The 21,506-nt window shown below is 34.5% G+C and overlaps 1 protein-coding gene across 1 annotated transcript in view; it reads right to left on the bottom strand.

Moving 5' to 3' along the window:
• Window positions 1–18,170, bottom strand: part of LOC149563117 (protein N-terminal asparagine amidohydrolase-like) — a 171,737-nt gene extending 153,567 nt beyond the window's left edge. Inside the window, exons 1-3 of the mRNA XM_089828069.1 lie at window positions 18,080–18,170; window positions 423–470; window positions 212–295 (exon numbers count right to left, since the gene is read on the bottom strand). Coding sequence (XP_089684195.1) covers window positions 212–295; window positions 423–470; window positions 18,080–18,170 — 223 coding nt within the window. The remainder of the gene's footprint in view (window positions 1–211; window positions 296–422; window positions 471–18,079) is intronic.
• Between the last annotated feature and the right edge of the window lie 3,336 nt (window positions 18,171–21,506).

Genomic DNA, 21,506 nt, shown 5'->3' on the forward strand with positions numbered 1-21,506 from the left:
ATTTATTTCAGAATTAAATAAGTTTTCACAAAATTCGGAGTTGTTAGTAGTCCGACACTTGGTCACTGGCATTTTATTCAATTCTATTAATAGTAGCAAGAACTCAATAAAACCTTAAGTCCCTGGAGAGTTATGTTAAGATTTAATTAATTTAGGTTCTAAGCTAGAAACCTGCCCAGCTAATCTGAGAAAATTATATGATAAAGCAAACCTAAATTCAAATAGTGATTGGATGAGTAAGTCCCTGCCAAGTTCCAGTTAACCTCCAGTGGTCTGTGCTTAACTTCTACAAATACTGTGCAATATCCACGTTCTTATTAGAAATGGTCGACTTTGAAAGGGTTTGGTATGATAACATGTCGTTTACTAGATAAACGGTCATTATCTCGTCAATTACAATTCCAAAAAATGTTGCCAATTACCTTCTCGAGACCCGTTGGAAGGAAACTGCTTTTCAGTTGCAATAGGCGCTCAGATGCCCTTCAAAAGAATTTGTAAACCGCGGAACGTGCTCTGAGCCTTTGCAATTCCAGCGACCTACGTTCGAAACTCCGCGGAAAGTTTGTACGACTTCTGTTTTTAATTTCTGAAACAGTTCGAGTCTTCGTTTTCTTGTTCTCCGAATAATTATTTTCTTGTTCTCCGAATAAATAATTGAACCAGATGATTTTAATTTGTGGAAATAATTAGTGAAGTGATTGCGGTTTTACAAAAAAATACAAAATTATAAAAGGGATTTCGATTTCGATTTCCATTTAAATTGGATTTTCTATTGGATGTGGACTTGTAATAAAGTTGACTAGTAAAATACTCTTAAGTAGGAGATATTTTCCACACCAAATCAAATTGTGATATTGTTATGAGGATTCAATTGTTTTTTTTGGTGACTCGAATTTATTGATTTATGTCTCAGTTTTTTTTAATATTTAAATTTCGAATGTTTTAAATTTTTGAAATATATTATATGATTTTTAAAGTAGTTTGATTTTAGTAAATTAATTTTACATTTTTACATTTGTTGAGACAGTGACCAGTGTGGATGGGGGATTGTGCGAGACAAGTTTGGAAGCAAGGTCAAGAGAATCTGAATGATGACTTGTTAATTTCCTGAGTTGGGTGTGAGTTGAGTCGCATGTGAAAAGTTGGGTAGCATTTATTATTATTATTTTGGTTTGCCTCAAAGGCAATTTGGTACGTTTTTCTTTTGGTGATACCAAATTACATAGATTGTGTATTCTTGTATTCTTGAACACGAGAGAAGATGCAAGCAAACTTTACTCTTTGTGTAGTGTATAATGTCTCGCCTAGGAACCCTTGGAACACTAGGATAAAATATGCACCAAATATTTGTTTCCTTTAAACAACTTACATAGGATTGACATTAAGTAAATAAGTATACCATCAAACATAAATCATAGCTCTAGGAATATAGCATAAATCACAACTTCACACACACAAGCAGAAGACTTTCTAACACTTCCAAATGTTCCCAAGCCACTAAACATATACTCTGAATAGAGAATATGTTTTCCTAAGACTGCCCTTCAGGGATCTAGATAGCATCCATGGATCTCAAGAGATCAAATCAACAAACATTCATGACTAGAAAAGAGGGAGATGATTGCAGCATCAATCACAAACAAGACGTTCTTTTTAAACCCAATAAGAAGTTCCTACAATGATTAACCATGCATTTCTATTTACCTTTCTAACCATAACCCAATGCATTAAATAAGCATACCACCACAAGTGTACATCAATAAGGCTTGCAAATCAATCAAGACCCCTTAGGAATCCAAACTGGAAGTTTATAAAAGAAACCCTAAACACAAAACTACTTTTATGTCTTCACTTCGTAAAAATGCTAAAAAGAAGGTCTAAGAAGCCAAGTTAGGTGTGTAGACTTGATCTATGTTGACATCGACTAGTGTATAGTAATGTTCCACAGAAAGAGACCTAGTCTAGAGAGAGATACACCAAACCCCAGACAAAGACATCAATCAACGTAGATGCAAAAAGAAGGTGCAAACACCATTTGGTGAATTTGACATCAAAGGCTAAAATGAAAGGCATGACCTATGCCTACTCTAATGTACAAACATAAAATAAGGAACTCTGCATTAGGGACTACTTTATACACCAATATCGAGGCTAGGGTCACTTGATTACAACAAAGCACACACAAGAAATTATTAGAAAGTCACCGAGATAGTAGAGAGAGGGGGGGAGGGGGTTGAATCAATTATGCAATTAAAACAATTTTCAATATCTTTATTAACTCTTAAACATGTAAATAGTAGATGCAACAACTATTGAAAACTAACTATGCACAATAACACCATATTTGTTAACTAGGGAAACCCTTGATCAAAGGGAAAACCTCAATGGGAATGGTACCCACAATATGATGTACTAATATGAAAGTTCCTTGTTAGAGGATAAACCATGTTAGGAGTAAATGAAATAAAATCATTGCATATGAGTCCCTATCATGAGACTTTAAATCCCTATTAGGAGTTGTGCCAACCCTATTAGGAGTTGAAGGGAAGTTGTTTGGACCTACTATCCAAACAACTTTTGTACTATCCTCACTGAATAATACAAGTATGAAGCAATAACTATCCAAAAACTTATCTTCCCAAATATAGTTCCTTGTAAGCTCATTGTGCCTCAACTACACTCAAATCTTCTCTAATCCAAAAGATGGTCGCATTCAAGCTTGGACAATATACATCACATAGATATGACAGCATATCACACAAATGATCTCACTAATTACAAAAATCCACAATGGATTCCTATCCACAAGGAAATTGACCTTTCCTTTATACCAAGTTCTAAAGAAAGTTATTAAGTCAGCCTTGAGGCTTTTCCAATTTACAATAATAATATAGGACCATCTTAAGGTATTAAAATACACATTACATTATAATATTACATCTTTTTCGGATTGTAATTAATATGTTGGCTATTAGATATATCAAGTCTAGTATGTGCCAAATAATGCAATATGCCAATCATAGATCTATAGTTTTTATGTTCAATGGTAGGGGATTCATCTTTGATAGATAACTTGCATCTAGTTACCATAGGTGTTTCAATAGTTTTACAACTTTTCAATCCAAATTTTTTTAGCAAACCTTTAAGATACTTTGTTTGTGATACAAAAATGCCATCATTATTTAGTACAATCTATAATCCCAAGAAGTAGTTCATCCCTCCAATCATGCTCATCTCAAATTCTTTCTATGTTTCTTCTGAAAATGCCTCACTTGCTTCATCATTACCTCCAAAAATAATCTCATCCACAAATACTACAACTATCATTACTCCTTTATCATTCTTTCTCAGATACAAGTTACTATCAACATTACCTTTCACAAATTCCAAATTTGTCAAGTATTTATCAAATCTTGCATATTAGGCTCTAAGTGCTTATTTGAGTCCATATAGTGTCTTTTTCAATCCGCAAACCATATCCTCATTACCTATCAAAGGCAAATTATCAGCTTGTTGAATGTGAGTTCTCCATTTAGAAAAATCGATTTGACATCCATTTGATAAACTTTAAAGTTCTTGTTAGCTGTATATGCCAAAAACATTGTCATGTCCCCTTTTCAAATAATTAAAAATAATAATCTTTGCTAAGGCAAGCAGGCCCAAAAAGGTGAAGTTTTGGAAAAAGGGGATAATCTTTGGAAGCTAATGGACTAATAAATGAAGATTATTATTAAAATATATTTTATTAACCCCTCTTGGATGTGAGTTAGGGTTATGCCCTCTTTTAAGGGGTTTGGAGGCATTTTGGGCTCATTCCAGAACTTGATTTTTGCTCATTTCTTTATTATTCTTCAGAGGCTGCCAAACCTATGGAGAAAGAGACCCAAGAACAGGAGTTTGCAAGTTTCTAGGAAGGCTAAGGATGGGATTTCAAAGCCATTCCATGTGCATGCTCATGCAGATTTTGCCTTTGTGTTGAACAATGTAGATTTGTGGGTTTTCGGGTGTGTTTTTGTAAGAGTTTGGTGTTTTCAGTTGAGTATTTCATATCAGTTTGGGTTGCTGCTGTATATCAGACATTTAGATGTTAAAATAGAGCTGAATATATGTATTTGGTCATGATTATACTTCTGTGAAAGATTAGTAGTGTTTTTGAGGTGTTTCCGGGCTATTTTGTGTTGTTTTCGGGAGCCCGGTGAGCATTGTTTTTATCCTCCATTTGGGAGCTATTGTGTAAATGTTATACAGATTTGGAAATGTCATTTTGTAGGCTGTTATGCTGCTGAAATTTTTATAAAAATTTCCACTTTCAAATTTATTAATAATATGTGAAGCTGTGAAGTTTTTGGCTCTATTTCGAGCATACCTGATTTAGGGTTTATTGAGAAATTGGTGGATCTTTGAAATATTGGTTGTTTGATTTTAAAGATCTGATTAGAGGATTGAAATATCATATAAAATCAGTAAAGGGACATTTTAGTGGTATCAGAGCTATGATCTTGCCAACCTGAGAGTTTGTAGAAGTTTGCATATTAGTTTTGACAACTACCCAAATCTTGCATGTCATAATTTATGGTTGCATGTTGCTTCTAATCAACTGCATGTCAAAATTTATGGTTGCATGCTACTTCTAATCATTTGCATGTTAGTTCTTGGTGAATTTGGTGGTTGCATGTTGCTTCTAATCAGCTACATGTCAAAATCTATGGTTGCATGCTACTTCTAATCATTTGCATGTTAGTTCTTGGTGAATTTGGTGGTTGAATGTTGCTTCTAATCAACTGCATGTCAAAATCTATGGTTGCATGCTACTTCTAATCAATTGCATGTTAGTTCTTGGTGTTTGAAGAAGTTATAACCTATTGGGGTTACACTCTACTTTATCCAAAATGGATAGGTATAGTACAGAGTCTCAGAGGACACGATCTTGGACAATTGATATCCAGAGTCAGAACAATAGAAAGGATGGTTATTTAGACATTCGAGATAAACTTAGGAAAATAAGCCATGACATGTCTGAACAGTTGGTTGAGCACCACCGTATGATGAATGACATGTTGTCCGACCCAGCTAAGGTGGATAAGTTGATTGGATTTCTATTTGGCAGATTTTCTCACAGGGCAGATGACACAATTACCAAGAACTTGCATGAGGAGTTTGAGAAACTAGCTTATAGCCAGGCAGAGGTCTCAGATTCTACTCTGCCATAGGAGGTAGTGGGTTTAGATGATGATTATGAGGATGTTGTTGTGCATGATGGTGAGATACCTGGTAGAGATGAGTAGACATTGAGCATTCATGACTTTGTTGAGAAAGAGTACCAGGCACAGTTAGATGCTTCATCACATGAGGTTGAGGCAAGTAGTACTTCACATGATTTGTCCAACCAGCTGAAGGTGAACAAAGATAGTATTGTGACTTCATTATCTCATCATGACAGGATGCGGGATATGATAGAGGATCACATTCGAATGATTCAGTTACAGGGTAGAAATAAGGGAGTTCAAGCAAAGTCTTCTTTTGTTGACTTACAAGCGATTAGGGAAGGAATGGGAATGATGAAGTTGATTTATTTACATCTTCTATCAGATCGTGACCATCTTCTTAGCCTTGTTGGAGACTATTCAGATGCCTTGAGGAGGAAGGAGGAGGAAGTTGATAGGCTTTCTCACGAGCTTGAGGATACTCGAGCTTCTTTGGTGAATACTCCATTGGTATTACAAGACTGGGAGAGACATGGGGATAAGCATGGCATGGAATTGAGTTTAGTTTCATCTTGCACTCCTGATTCTCAGCTTTCTGTGAAGGGTAGATCATATGTGGTCATTGATAATGTTGTGAGTTCATCTTTTATTCACATCTAGGATATAGGGACAATGTCAGACAGGAGCTTATCTGATGTTGGTATTAGTTTTTATACACCGGTGTTGGGCTTTGTTCATATATCCGGTCGACCATTTTTGTTAGAATGTGTTGATGATCTTTCATATTTGGCAGTGTGTACAGATGAGTCTCAGGATCATATTGGCATTGATGACATCCAGGAGGATGTAGTGGGTAGTTTTGAAGACTTAGTTTCCTTGGTGGTTTCTTTTGGTACATAGGAGTTGGATAACAATGCTACAGTTTTTGATACTCCGTATGTTGATATGAGGTTTGGAGTTGATTTGCATGATATGGATGGCAATACTGTAGAGACCAGTAACCTTGAGGATACTCCTTTAGATAGTGTGTCAGAGGAGGTTTGTAGGATACAATCTAGCTAGTGCCATCATGTGTCTAGTCAGTTGAGAGTTAGTGAGTGAGACATTGCTATTGCTTGCCAACATTTTGATGTTGCTCGTCAATTGTTAGTAGTTTTTGGATGGGGTTCTCCTACTAGTGATGAGCAGGGAGGTAGTTATCTTTCCTTGATAGAGTTCCACTCTTTATGGGAGGCTATCCGAATTTTGAGACAGGATTATATGCAGTTGGTAGCCGATAGAGATTATCTTATGGAGTGGGGCAGTACAGCATACGATGCATTGTTGGCCAAGGAAGATGAGGTGAGTGAGCTTACTCAACAGCTTGAGGTGACTTCTGAGATTCTTGAGAGTACACAATTGGCTTTCAAGGAGTCACAGTTTCATTTGGCTAAGGTGACCATGGAGCTAGAGCAACTACAATCTTTACCAGATTCTGTACAGTCACAAGCTGTGGTGTCTGGTGATCTGAGGATGTCCATGGTCGAGATTGTCAAAGACAGTGGAGATGGGGATGCATCCATCCTTGATACTAACATTGGCATATCGGGTTCATCCCCACTAGAGTCAGGATCAGTTGAGTTGGGTGCTGCAGCAGATTGTTATGGTATGCCTGACATGGTGGTGACCTCTAGTACTAATGGCATGAAGACTACAGATGTTGTATCAAAGACCATGTGTGATGTTGGTGAGTCGATAGTTGGCATGGTTCCTACTAGTAATACTACTCCCTTGGCGATGTCTTCAAAGGTAGTAGTCAGTTCCAACTTGATTAGTGATCGATTGCAGTTAGTTACATCTGGATTGCAGTCTGAGCCACTGACTAAGATTGGCACATTCTATCGACATTACATTGTGAGGTATGATCATCAATTTACCTTTGATGACCATGTTGGTGAGATGATGATACAGAGATGTACTTTGGTTCCTAGTGCTTATCATCAGTTATGGGATAGTTTGACGCCTTGGGATGAGAGTTGTGATGGGCACGACATGGCGATAGGTTCTACAGTTGATAGTTTGATAATACATGACTTAGAGCAGGAGTTTTGGAGTGATGCTTTAGCAGGTGTTGTTATTGATTCTACTCCTTTGGCTATGAAATCTCCTCACTTAGCTCGTGATCAGTCATAGTGGGTTGTATCACTTGTTCATGGCAAATTTGGTTTGGGTTCCATTTCTTGTTATTTATCTTGTGATGGCTTTTCACCATCAGGGGTGCATAGGAGTTATGGTTATGAGATAGTGGCCGATGATTTGCAGAGTTGTGTTGACTATAGGAGTTGTACAGTGTGTGGATTCTCCATACTTGGTACAGTTTCATTCGGGAGCATTCACCATTGTTGCAGAGTTGGATTGTACATTATGTATAGGCTAGTGGGATGCGTTGATGGTATTTACTGTGTTGACAGTTTGATTTGTCCACTTTACTTGAGTTTTGATGTTCTAAGAGTTTGTGTCTCATGGGTTTCTGACTGTGGAAGTTGTGACTTTGGAGTTTGGTTGAGCTGTAATTGTTAGTTTGATTATAGATTCCTCTTGGTTATATTGCAGAGGATATTGCAGGAGCATGTGTTAATTGACAATAGTATAGTTCATGACTACATTTGGGATCTAGGTGGATTGATTGGTTTATTGTTTAGCCATTGCTTGAGGACAAGCAATATTTGGAAGGGGAGGACTTGTCATGTCCCCTTTTCAAATAATTAAAAATAATAATCTTTGCTAAGGCAGGCAGGTCCAAAAGGGTGAAGTTTTGGAAAAAGGGGATAATCTTTGGAAGCTAATGGACTAATAAATGAATATTATTATTAAAATATGTTTTATTAACCCCTCTTGGACATGAGTTAGGGTTATGCCCTCTTTTAAGGGGTTTGGAGGCATTTTGGGTTGATTCCAGAACTTGATTTTTGCTCATTTCTTTGTTATTCTTCAGAGGCTGCCAAACCTATGGAGAAGGAGACCCAAGAACAGGAGTTTGCAGGTTTCTAGGAAGGCTAAGGATGGGAGTTCAAAGCCATTCCATGTGCATGCTCATGCAGAGTTTGCCTTTGTGCTAAACAGTGTAGATTTGTGGGTTTTTGGGTGTGTTTTTGTAAGAGTTTGGTGTTTTCAGCTGAGTATTTCATATTAGTTTGGGTTGCTGCTATATATCAGACATTTATGTTAAAATAGATCCGAATATATGTATTTGGTCATGATTATACTTTTGTGATATATTATTAGTGTTTTTGAGGTGTTTCCGGGTTATTCTGTGTTGTTTTCAGGAGCCCAATGAGCATTGGTTTTATCCTCCGTTTGGGAGTTGTTGTGTAAATGTTATACAGATCTGGAAATGTCATTTTTTAGGCTGTATTGCTTTTGAAATTTCTATAAAAATGTCCACTTTTAGATTTATTAATAATATGTGAAGCTGTGAAGTTTTTGACACTATTTTGGGCATACCCGATTTGGGGTTTATTGAGAAATTGGTGGATCTTTGAAATATTGGTTGTTTGATTTTAAAGATCTGATTAGATGCTTGAAATATCATATAAAATCAGTAAAGGGACATTTCAAAAATTCTCCTTGCCTCTAGTCTAGCAGCAAGTGCAAAAGTGTCTTCAAAATCAATTCCTCCATGCTATGAATAACCTTTACATACCAAACTTTCTTTGTTTCTTACAACTTTACCTTGTCCATTCATCTTGTTTCTGAATACCCATTTAGTTCCAATAACATTCTTATCTTTAAGTCTAGGAACTGATTCCCAAGTCTTGTTCTTTATAATATGATCTAATTCTTCTTTCATAGCTTTTATCCAATAATCATCCTTACAAGCTTCATTAGCATTCTTGGGTTCAACTTGAGAAATTAAACACAATTCTTCATGTACCTTTTTCCTTGTCATAACTCCTTTATCTTTTCTTCCAATGATTTGTTTAGCAAGGTGATTCTTTGCCACATTTTTGTTAGGTTTCATTCTTTCAACACTGATTTTTGTTCTAGGTTTAGATATAAGTTCTTCTCTTTGTATTTCATTTTGTAAATCAGTTTCAGATTAATAAAACAATGTCTACTCAACATGATGCCTGCTAGTTTTAAGACTAGTTTCTTCATCATAATTACAATCAAGTATCCTTTCTTGAATTCTAAAGTATTCATCAACTCTCACATTAGCACTCACAACAATAGTCTTTGATCTTTGATTAAAATTTTTGTATGCTTTTCTTTTCAATGTATATCCAAGAAACATTCCTTCATCACTTCTAGAAGCAAAATTTCTAATATCATCATCTCTCTTGGTATAACATTTTCTTCCAAAGATTCTAAAGTACTCTACAGAAGGTTTATGTCTAAACCATAGTTCAATGGGGGTCTTACCAGTGCCTTGTCTGATTTGTACTTTGTTCATAGTGTATACTCAAGTATTTACTACTTCTCTACAAAAGATAATACATTATTTTTACTCTAATACTGATTTATTCCTTCTCTCTGCTACTCCATTCTACTCTGGTGTCTTAGGGGCTAAAAGTTGTCTCTTTATACCATTATCTTCACAAAAATTGTTAAATTCATCTGAAATAAATTCTCCTGCTCTATTAGATCACAAACATTTAATCTTTAAACCATATTCATTCTCAACTCTACTCTTAAATATCTTCAATTTCTCAAAAGAATTTGAGTTTTCTCTAAGAAATGCAACCCGCATCATTCTAGTGAAATTGTCAATAAGAAGCATGGAGTATTTTTCACCATAGAATGCTCTTGTCTTTGTAGGACCACTCAAATATGTATGTACAATCTCTAATTTTGTAAAGTGGTAAATTTCTTGCTTGGAAATGAATTTTGTTTTGTTTTGCCATTACACATTCTTTACACATAATGTTAGTAGTTTTCACAGTCTTAGGCAAATCGCTAACAACAAATGTAATAATGACCTTCACAATGTTATCAAAGTTTATTTGATAAAATCTCTTATGCCATAACAAACTATCATCCACTTTTACAACTAATTATGTCATTTCACTAGGACTCAACTAAAATGTATTACCTCTTGTTTTTGTACAAGTACCAATCAATGTGTCATTCTTATCCTTGATAATGCAAATCTTCTTAGTGAACTACAATTGATATCCCTTGTCAACTAGTTGTCCAAGACTTAAAATATTATGTTTCAAACCATCCACAAAGTAATCATCACCAGTGTTAGTCTTTCCTTCAATTGTTATTGATCATTTTCCTTTCATATGACATGATTTGTTATTTCCAACTCTAACTACTCCTTCATCATAGTTATTAAATTCAACAAATTTATTCATATCTCCAGTCATGTGATGGGAACAACCACTATCTATAATCCAATTAGATTTCTTCTTTTCAACTTGTGTTACTGATGTTTTTTCTTCTCTAAGTTCTTATTTTTTGAGGTTTTCTTCCTTAATAGAAACAAATCCTATTTCATCATCCTCATCATTGCTTTCATTCAAGAAGTCTACCATTTTGAAATCAATTTGACCATCCTCATTAACATAAAAGCAATCCTTAGATACTCTTGATTTATAGGGCTTGGACTTCAACTTCTTTACTCTCTTAGGACATTTAAAATAATAATGACCAAGTGCTTTACATGTCCAACACATAAGAATTTTTTTACCTTTAGGTTCTCTTTTCATAAGTAGGGTAAGTACTTCCTCAATCTTCTTGTCTTCTTCTTCTGTTGTTTACCTATTATTGGCATAATTTCCACTTGTACTTGCACTTCTTGTCAACATAGGTTTGTCTCTTTGTACTTAGAAAGTCATTTCTACTCTAGGAAATTCTTCACTTCATTTCATCCACATTTCAGTGGTCTGTAATCTCCTAAGAAGAGTCTCTCTTGTAAAATTAGATGTGCAAGTTATAAATTGTTCAATCATGTGCATTGTCTATTTGTAAGCAGGTGTCAAAGTCTTCAATATCTTCCATACAACTTCATTTTCTGATTTTTGTCCTCCACAAGTCTTAATTCCTATAACAATTTCTAGTATTCTATCAAAATAACTTCTTATAGATTCATCTTCCAACATCTTAGAATCTTGAAATAAACATATCCAACTTTGCAATCTAGCCTTCTAAGCACATTTATCACCTTCAAATGTACTTTGTAAAGTATTCCAAATTTCATGAGCAAGTCTCAATGATTTTACCTAGCCATATTCAGTTTCTAGAAGAGTTGATAACAATGTTTCTCTAGCAAGAATGATATACATGAATGTATCTTTTTGAGTTTCCCCACAACCTCAAGCTTGTATTCTTCAATCACATCTTTACTATTCTTAGTAAGAAACCAATAATCTAGACCCATGCACAATAGGTGTGTCTTCATTTTTTCTTTCTAGTTGTCATAGTTAACTCCATCAAACTTTAGACTCCCTTTTCTGAAATGACTCACCACAGATCTCCTTAAGTTGTTAAGATTTTCCTTCAAAGACCTTATGATTTGATAACAAATTGTTAGAAAGTGAAGTCCACTAAGATAACTAGGGGGTAGGAGGTGAATTAGTTATGTAATTAAAACAACTCTTAATGTCTTTATTAACTCTAAAACATGTAAACAATAGATGCAACAACCATAGAAAGATAACAATACACAATAACACCTGATTTGTTAACTAGGAAACCCGTGATCAAAAGGAAAACCCTAATGGGGATGGTACCCACAAAATGATGTACTAATATAAAAGCTCCTTGTTAGAGGATAAACCCTATTGGGAATTAATGAAGTATAATCAGTAGATATGAGTCCATGTTTGAATAGGAGTTGTGCCAACCTTGTTAATAGTTGAAAGGAAGTAAACTGAACCCACTATCCAAACAACTTCTATACTATCCTCACTAAATAATACAAGTGTGCATCAACAATGATCCAACAATAATTTATCTTGCCAAATACAATTCCTTGTAAGCTCACTATGCCTCAACTCCACCAAAGTCTTCTCTTGTCCAAAAAATATTTGCACTCAAGCTCACACAATATACATCACATAGATATGACCACATATCACACAAATGACCTCACTAATTACAAAATGTCTACACTAGATACCTATCCACAAGGAAATGACCTTTCCTTTATACCAAGTCCTAAAGAAAGTTATTGAGTCAACCTTGAGGCTTTCCCAATTTATAATAATAATATAGGACCATCTCACAATATTAAAATACATGTTACATTATAATATTACATCTTTTTAGGATTATAATCAATCTGTTGGCTCACAGTCTTCATAAATTTTCATGTGATGACATCTCCAACATGTCTTCAACCTTTGTCTCATCTCGCTCAACTAGATTCCATCTCTATTAGGAGATAAAATCTAAACAATAGGACCTGCTTTCCAAAAATGCTATATGAAAGCTACCTTTAGGAAAATCCTCATAACTTTGTCCAAACTTCATATTTCTATGTACACTCTTAACTATGGCATCTAGACATACCATAGAAAATCTCCTTAAGTGCACATAAATTGATCTTCAATCCTCAAACTGTGCAAAGCTAATAATCTCTCTTTGATGTTCTACCAATCTTCACAAAATAACAAGTATGTCGAAATCTTTAACAAACTCTATCATGAATGCAATAGATAAGCTTTAAATCATGTATCCAATAATGATAATATACTCCCCCATAGGAATATCATCATCTTTCATGATAACATGAATATAAAAATAAACTAAGATACGATCAAGAACATCAAGAGTATAAATCAAGCATGCATATAAACTAAAGGTATCAAATGGTGTGAGATCTTGGGCACCGAGTCTCCATATCTAGAGGAAGTGCATCCTTGTATATTATCCTTGAGTGGTGTTATAATATTGCATTTCCTTGCTACCATGTGGAACCTGCAATCCCACCCCATCATGCTTGCAGAGATAACAACCTAGCCACAAACATCAAGAAACCATGTAATCAAGAAGTGACTAACACACACACCAAGAAAATGCATAACCTCAAAGGGATCTACCATCACCCAAGGAAATATATTTTTTAGTACTAAGTGGTGACTTTGATGTATTATGAGTATGCTTGGTATGTGCTTAGGGTGTGGGTCCACACGTTGAGCATATATATAGTTTGATTATTGTGGAAAGGTAGGATGTTGGGGGGGGGGGGGGGGGGTGAATTAGTATCCTCAAAACATTTTATTTCCCTTTAAACTATGATTTTCCCTTAGTAATTCTATCCACTTAGTAAACACCTATCATTAACCATAATGCTTAAATGAAAGTAAATGTAGCTAGTCCATCTCAACGTATGCATGTAAATGTAAACTCTAGAATCATTATACATAAAACAAGTATTTTGTCATGCAAAAACCCTTGGTTAGATGGAAATTTGTGGTGGAGATGGTACCCACAAATCCATCACTACTATAGTAAGAGGGTACCTTGTTAGGGCTACAATAGGGGCCACTTCTGGTGACTTACTCTACTAGGAGTAATACAATAAGATCTATAAGGATCTACATTGTGAAAGGATTTTACAAAACTATACAAAATGTGTACCTAATTAAGAGATTTCCAATCATACTATTAGGTCTACCTTGTGAAAGTATGTTAATCTGCTATAATGGTTCAAGAATAGCTGTAAAATTGATCTATACAATACAACTTGCTTTTCTATCCAGATCCCTCTTCTTCTTATTAATTTATCACCTCTAGTGACTGATATCAAATCCTATCTTATGTTTCATGACTCTCAATTCATGCTTATGATTTATCCCTTTCTTAATATAACATTAATCAAAACAATAAATCTCATCTTAACAATAACTTTGAATTGCCCCTTGTATATCTTTAAATAGTTTTATTTTTGCCTCTTTATGATCCTTAAACTATATAAGGTTTAGGAATCATCTAGATCATGTCATAGATCACAATCAATGATGTAGAGTAATTCTTATCTCTTCCTTTTCCTTCCTCTATTTTGTTTGTTATGTATCTACCTTGGAATCATGAATAGTCAAATTGTATTGACCAATAAATCTTACCAAATCCTTTCCTCGATATTTGTAAACATGCTTTCCTACTCTATGAGATCGTTAGACATAAGATTATGTGCCAATTCTGACTTGTATGTACTTCATGTACAACTTAGAGCATATTTATGATTTACGCTTGATAATATTTTTGTAACTCTATGAATTTCTACTCGGTAAAGCTTAATTTGCTTGGTGATGTCTATGCTTGGTGAACAGTAAGTTGCTTAGTAATACCTATGCTCAGTTATAAGTGTTTTGCCTTACACTTGAACATTTCTTTATCATTTCCTCAGACACAATAGTATTGTTCAGTGACTATGTCTACCAACCAATAGTCAATGTGTTTTGTTCTATCTTTTTTTATCTAATGACAACATGAGTGTGTAATGGGAGTAACATTCTCTCCCTTTGGCATTAGTAACAAAAAAATTGTTCTTTGTATCTCAAAAAGTGTATGTCTATGAAAATATGTAGAACTCCCCTTATATATGTTCATTCATCTGAGACTTTATAAAACTTGGGTTTTTAAAAACTCTTTTGTATATACAATCCTTATAACTCCTTAATCATATTCACACATCATCATACATCATTACCATAATCCAAACTATCTACATACCCAGCCTTTCAATATACATAGATATCAAAAATTCTTTTACAGTATCACAAGTTTCACATAATTGTAAGAGAAAAAGGTTAATTTAATTTCATTAATTAAATTACCTTTTCTCCCTTCTTAAGATTTCACTTTATGCACTTTTTGCATTCTCTATTTAATAATTAATTAATAATTATTAAATAGCTTTTATCTTTTAGGTTACCCTTTGTAACTTTTAGGTTTTGATCTCCTTTTATAAGGATTGATCTTTTGTAATAATCTACATCTTTTCTTTATCTGAGATTACAATTTGCATGCTTTCAGAGCAAACCCTTACCTCCTCTTGTCTATTTCTTCTTTTTGATAGGTTCTCTACATGTACGTATTTGAGGGCTTCATGGATTTGATTTTCATATTTGCTCAAATCCTTCATGGTATCAGAGCTAGATCTGTTGTATCTTGTTCATTATTTGGAGAAAAAAGAGATCGAGGGTTTGACAAATCAGATCTAGATTTTTTTTTGGTATTTTTTGAAAATAGGGGGTCTTTAAAATTTGGAGCACTTTGAGGCCAAACCGACCTCACGGTTGGATTCAAAAGGCATCAAGACCCTTGTTTCCACATAAAGTTTGTCCATTTTGGACAATATTGATCAAGGAAGCAAAAATATTTTGCCTAGAAGGCCATATAGCCTCTACACACACTTTGATGCAAGAATTTTTTTTTTAAATTACAAAAAAATTGAAATTTGAGGGTTTTTGACCCACTACAGTTTAAACAAACCACGAGAAGTCACCGAGATCGCTAGCAGTTAGCGGTAACTACAAGCAGTCTCGCTAATTGTAGTAGCTCCTAACAACTGCCACTAGTGGCACCTCCCTCCCACCACTATTGTTATGGCTCCACCACCCCGAGTACAACCAACCCACCACTCTACCTCTGCTCCTCTAGCAATGCATCTATTAAAAAGTTTTATTTATTTATTATTTGTAAAAAAAATAATTCTTTTTTGATGCATTTCCAGAAGCCTTGTCGATTTTTTCATGATTTCATGAGCATATGGATGTCTTTTTTTTATCTGAAAAAAAGTGCTAGAAAGATGGCTCCAAGATAGAGACAATGGCACAAGAATTTTTGGGTTTAGATGTAGTTTGGTTGCCTATTTGAGCAGTCAAAGCTGGATGTTCTATTTTTCACTTTAGAGGGCATATCTTGAGCATCCCAACTCTATTTTTTTGAAAATGTTATATTTTTGGAAGGATGGTTCAGTACTCTTTCTAGAAATGCTAGTTTGTCTTCCAAATTATGCTCCAAGATCTTTCTATTATGGTTTTTTCTTTATTGCACTATGGTGGTTATCTTGGGTGTTTCAGGTCTGGGGATCATTTTTTGTGGCATGGAATTTCTTCTTTTGGGTTGTACTATCTATTGTAATACCTCTTTTTCCTTTTTAATCATTGTTAATATCATTTATAAGAATGTTTATGCAAACACGCTAAGATAAAGTGCCACTCTGTTCAGGATCTTTCTCATCATTGTGACTTATTGTACTCACACTACATTATAAAGTGCATTGGGGGGACAATTGTTTTCCTTTTAGTGCCCTCTTCCTTTGTCAAGGAAGTGTCCCTTCCATGACATTAGCCCCATGATGTGTCAATGACACATGCCTTTATAGGTGTTTTTACCTCTTCCTCACTCTGGATGTCCTTGGTTCTTTCTATGTTGCAAGAGATATTGGCCCACTTTCTCAATTGCATGTCACCCTACCATTGTCTGCATTAGAGGGGGTTATTCTGTTGTTTCTCATGCTTCCTTGATTTGATGGAGTGAGCTATATATTTAGCTTTTTTTCCTATGTACTAGGCGGATGCAGTGGTTGTGTACTTATGCATTTCAGTGAGATGGATCATTTAGCATACATACACTATTCTTTTCATTCATACTTTGGTTGAATCCTTCCATGTTCAATTGATCAACTCTTCATGCTTTGGTGTTTCATTTCATCTATATTTTAGAGTTCATTTATTTTCCTTTCTATGCCTCTTGATTCAATACAGATTACAATCTTCTCTACCTGGTCAGGTTCTATTTCAGTGGAGGTTCCTCATGTCAACAATTACTTTTGACAGAGCTTTGTAGCTTCTACATGCTTGAATGGTTTTCTTCCTGATTTCTCTTTTGTTCCTATTTTCTAGAACATTCCTCTAGTTGGAGCCTTTTGTAGTCCTTCACTAGGTTTTCAGCGATCTCTTCTTGGAGTAGAGTTTTTCTCACTAGGTTTTCTCCATTTCTCTATTTCATAGGGATTTGGTTGTCATTGGATACCTCATCAGGCCTTTTTGCTGGGACCTAAGTTTGCTTTCAACATTACATTGTAGTTTCCTTGCTCTTTCTACATTGTTTGTAACTACATTGTTGCTCATCTTAAGGGGGGTGTTAGAGAAAAAGGTTAATTTAATTTCATTAATTAAATTTAGCTTTTCTCCCTTTTTAAGATTTGGCTTTATGCGCTTTTTGCATTTCTATTTGATAATTAATTAGTAATTATTAAATAGCTTTTACCTTTTAGGTTACCCCTTCAGGTTTCAATCTCCTTTTATAAGGATTGATCTTTTGTAACAATCTACATCTTTTCTTTATCTAAGAATATAATTTGCATGTTTTTAGAGAAAACCCTTACCTCATCTTGTCTTTTTCTTCTCTGTGATAAGTTTTCTACATGTAGGTATTTGAGGACTTTGTAGATTTGATTTGTGTATTTTCTCAAATCCTTCAGTAATATCCCCCTTCTTTTGACACTTTTGCCAAAAATTAAACTTCAAAGAAAAATGTAATTACCTTGGCCTTACTCTAAGTTTATCCAAAAATACTTGATGACTCTTCATCATTAGATTCATCATTTTGTCCCACTTTTTCTTTAAAATTTTCAAAGTTTGTTTCTCAAACTTCAAGTTAGTTGCTAGAAATCATATGATTTGTAATTGATAGCTTGGAGGTAACAATAAGGATTTTGGCCTTTTGAATACTCCTCTGCATTACCTCAAGATGAGATAGAAAAAATGCTTGCATCTCATGGATTTCTACAATAATATTTCCCTCTTCATGTAGTAGGACATGTTGAACTCAACTATAGAATTTGGTTTTTGCATAGTGAAGAAAATACGAGTTTAGGTTAGTAGTTAGTTCATCTTCACTTGTCTTCGAATATTCATCCACTTTATGTAACTTACCTTTGATGTCTTGGGTGAGACTAAGGGTATTACTTGACTTTTGAAATAAATCGATTACATTTTGGACAATGGTCTCCAATTCAATAACCATGGTAGAGAATCCAACTTGTTGCACATTAATGTCTTTACCAACTTTCTCTAGAACTTTGGTCTCCGAATTTTTCTCCGAATTTGATTGAACTTTTCTTGAACATTCATATCTAGTTCATCCACTTTTTCAACAATTTGAACAAGTTTCTCTAGGATTGGAATCTTCTCATTAAGAATGACATCAAGAACAACCTCTAATAGAATTGCTTTAACATCATACAATACTTGCTTTTGATTATGCTCCTTTAATCTTTCTTGATTAGTCTTTCTACTACATAATGCAATATATATAGTTAGAAGTAATCTTCATCCAAAGTGTTGGGGTTTGAGTCTAGAATGACAATTTCTTCATCTAGTGTAACTAGATAGGACTTATTTGTTGTAGCAGTTGTCTTCTTCTTTTTTAGTTTCTTTTCCTTGTTGACATTAAGGTCGATTTGTCTATCCTTGACTCAATACTTAGTCAAATGGTTACATTGCTTCTGCACTCTATAGTTGCTACTATGCTTATCATTCATTTAGCAATGTTAACCAAGTGTCTCAATTGCTACCGAGCCAAACAGACAGTTTGTAGTTCATGTCAAGCTATACAGTATCTACTAAGCATCAGAGATAGTTTGTAGTATAGCCTAAGCATAACAGTGTCTACCAAGCTATCTAGTGGAAGTGATGGAGACTCCAGTGTTAACCAAGCTTTATAGTGTTAACCAAGCTCTACAGTGTCTATCGAGCTTTAAGGGTTAACGAAGTGAATCTAGAGTTGAACAAGTCATGTAGTGTTAACCAAGTGATTCAGCAACTACTGAGTTTCTCAGTGTTCACTGAGTCACATAGTGCTGATCGAGTTTGAGCTACTTGAAGAGTGATCAGTATGGACTAAGATTCAACTTCAACAGAGTGCCAAAGGTTGCCAATCGTTGACAATATTTTCATGTATTATAACATCATCAAGTTTGTCTTTAGAACTTGAGTTATAGCAATTAGGCCAACTTTGTGAATTATGATGAATTTGGTATTGTAGCCAACTCTAGAAGGTAATGAATTGGATTAGTATATATGTAATGTATTGTGTCATATCCAAGTATGTATATGAAGAGTACTATGATGTGCATGAGTGCAAATTGAGCAAGGCTACATGAAATATATGGGACAATAGAGATTTATCTATCACAGTCAAGTGATCATTGCAATACAAGGAATTGTTGAGCTATCATTTTGCACGATGCTTAACAATATGAATTCTTTCAAACTCTTCTCTTGAGAAGCTGATCTGGGATCAAATTCAAGGTTCCAGGTGATCTTGTGACCTACTAGAATCCATTTAGTTGAAGATAAATATTTTTGTTCATAAAGAGGCCTTTGTTGGTTTGAACCAATTTTGGATAAGATGATGAATCTGCTTGTTGTTTCAAAATTAACCACAAACAAAGATATGTTTTTGGTATTTTCTATTTTTAAATGAATGTAATCTAACAATGTAACTAGATGAATTCCTAATTCAACAAAGGGTTAGCAAATAAAATAACAAAGATAACGTAATAAGAGATGAAAGTAAATTGCATAAAAGAGAAATTCTTAATAGATATAAACCATGATAATAACACGTCTTTGAGTTAAATTGTTGAAAAAATTGGGTAGGAAACCAATGAAAGTAGGAGAAATGTTTCTTCAAATCCATTGATCCAATCATTGATGGAAACTTAGTAAAACTAAAAGATTTTTCACTTCTTATCAAATCACAAGGCCACAGAGAGTGTGCTCATGTGAGACAAGAAGCTATGTAGGAAAAATAGGGTGATCTCTTCTCCAACTCTGTACATCAACATAATTCGTCAACACGTGACGAACACCAAAACTAAAAATATTGCACAATCAAATCAACACAACAAAACTATTGGCTCCATTATTATCATGAACAAGAATCCACAAAAATAACACACTTTGACAAGAATAACTACACTTAGAATGAGAACATTGTTAGAGAAAAAGGTTAATTTAATTTCATTAATTAAATTACCTTTTCTCCCTTCTTACAATTTCATTTTATGCTTCTTTTTTTTGCACTCTCATTTAATAATTATTTAGTAATTATTAAATGGATTTTATCATTAGGTTACCCTTTTCGGGTTTTGATCTCCTACTATTAGGATAGATTGTTTGTAAGTATCTAGTATCTTTTCTTTATCTGAGAATACATTTGCATATTTTTCAGAGCAAACCCTTGCCTTCTCTTGTCTTTTTCTTCTTTGTGACAAGTTTTCTACATGTAAGTATTTGAGGGCTTTATGCATTTGTTTTACATATTGCTCAAATCCTTCATAGTATTAGAGCCAAATTTGTTGTAGCTTGTTTAGTATTTGGAGAAAAAAGAGAACGAGGGTTTAACAGATCAGGTCTAGAGTTTTTTTGAGTATTTCTTGTGAAATAGGGGGGTCACTAATTTTTGGAGCAACTTGAGGCCAGACAGGCCTCATGGATGGACTCAAAAGGTATCAAAACCCCTATTTCCATACAAAGTTCATCCATTTTGGACAACATTGATCTAGAAGGCAAAATTTTTTTGCCTAGCAGGGCCGTACGACCTCTGTAAGCACTTTAAGGCATTTTTTCCATTAAAAAAAATGCAAAAAAATGATTTTTTGGCCATTGTAGTTAGAAAAAGTTGTTGGTGGTCATTGAAGCCACTAATGGTAGTGGTAATCATAGCAGTAACCACTAGCAGTCCTATAGGCCACTGTGATTCTTGTGACCGCCGCTGCTCGATCGACCACTACTGCCAATAGAGCCACTCTCACCCACCACCTCTATAGTAGCTCTGCCCTCCCTCTGCCCAAGCTCCACTATGCTCCTCCTTCACTCCGCTCAGGGTTGATGTGATTTACTTTTTCTTTTCTTTTTCTATATATTTCTTTTTTGATGCATTTCAGGGGCCCTATCATTTTTTGGTTGTATCTTGAGCATGCAGACATATCTTTTTGATTCAAAAAAAGTGTCAAAAAGCTAGTTCCGAGATGGAGACAATGGCATAGGATTTTTTTAGTTTTAATGTAGTTTGGTTACTTATTTGGACAATCAAAGCTGGGTGTTCTATTCTTCACTCCAGAGGGCATATCTTGAGCATCCCAACTCTATTTTTCAAAAAATGTTATATTTTTGGAAAGTTGGTTCCTTGCTCTTTCTACATTGTTTGTAATTGCATTGTTGCTCATCTTGAGGGCGGGGGGGGGGGGGATGTGTTAGAGAAAAAGGTTAATTTAATTTCATTAATAAAATTACCTTTTCTCCCTTCTTAAGATTTCATTTTATGATTTTTTTGCATTCTTATTTAATAATTATT

Source organism: Cupressus sempervirens, chromosome 4 (assembly GCF_028749045.1).
Source record: "Cupressus sempervirens isolate cs-2001-9-10 chromosome 4, ASM2874904v1, whole genome shotgun sequence".
In the NCBI taxonomy this organism is placed as follows: Eukaryota; Viridiplantae; Streptophyta; class Pinopsida; order Cupressales; family Cupressaceae; genus Cupressus; species Cupressus sempervirens.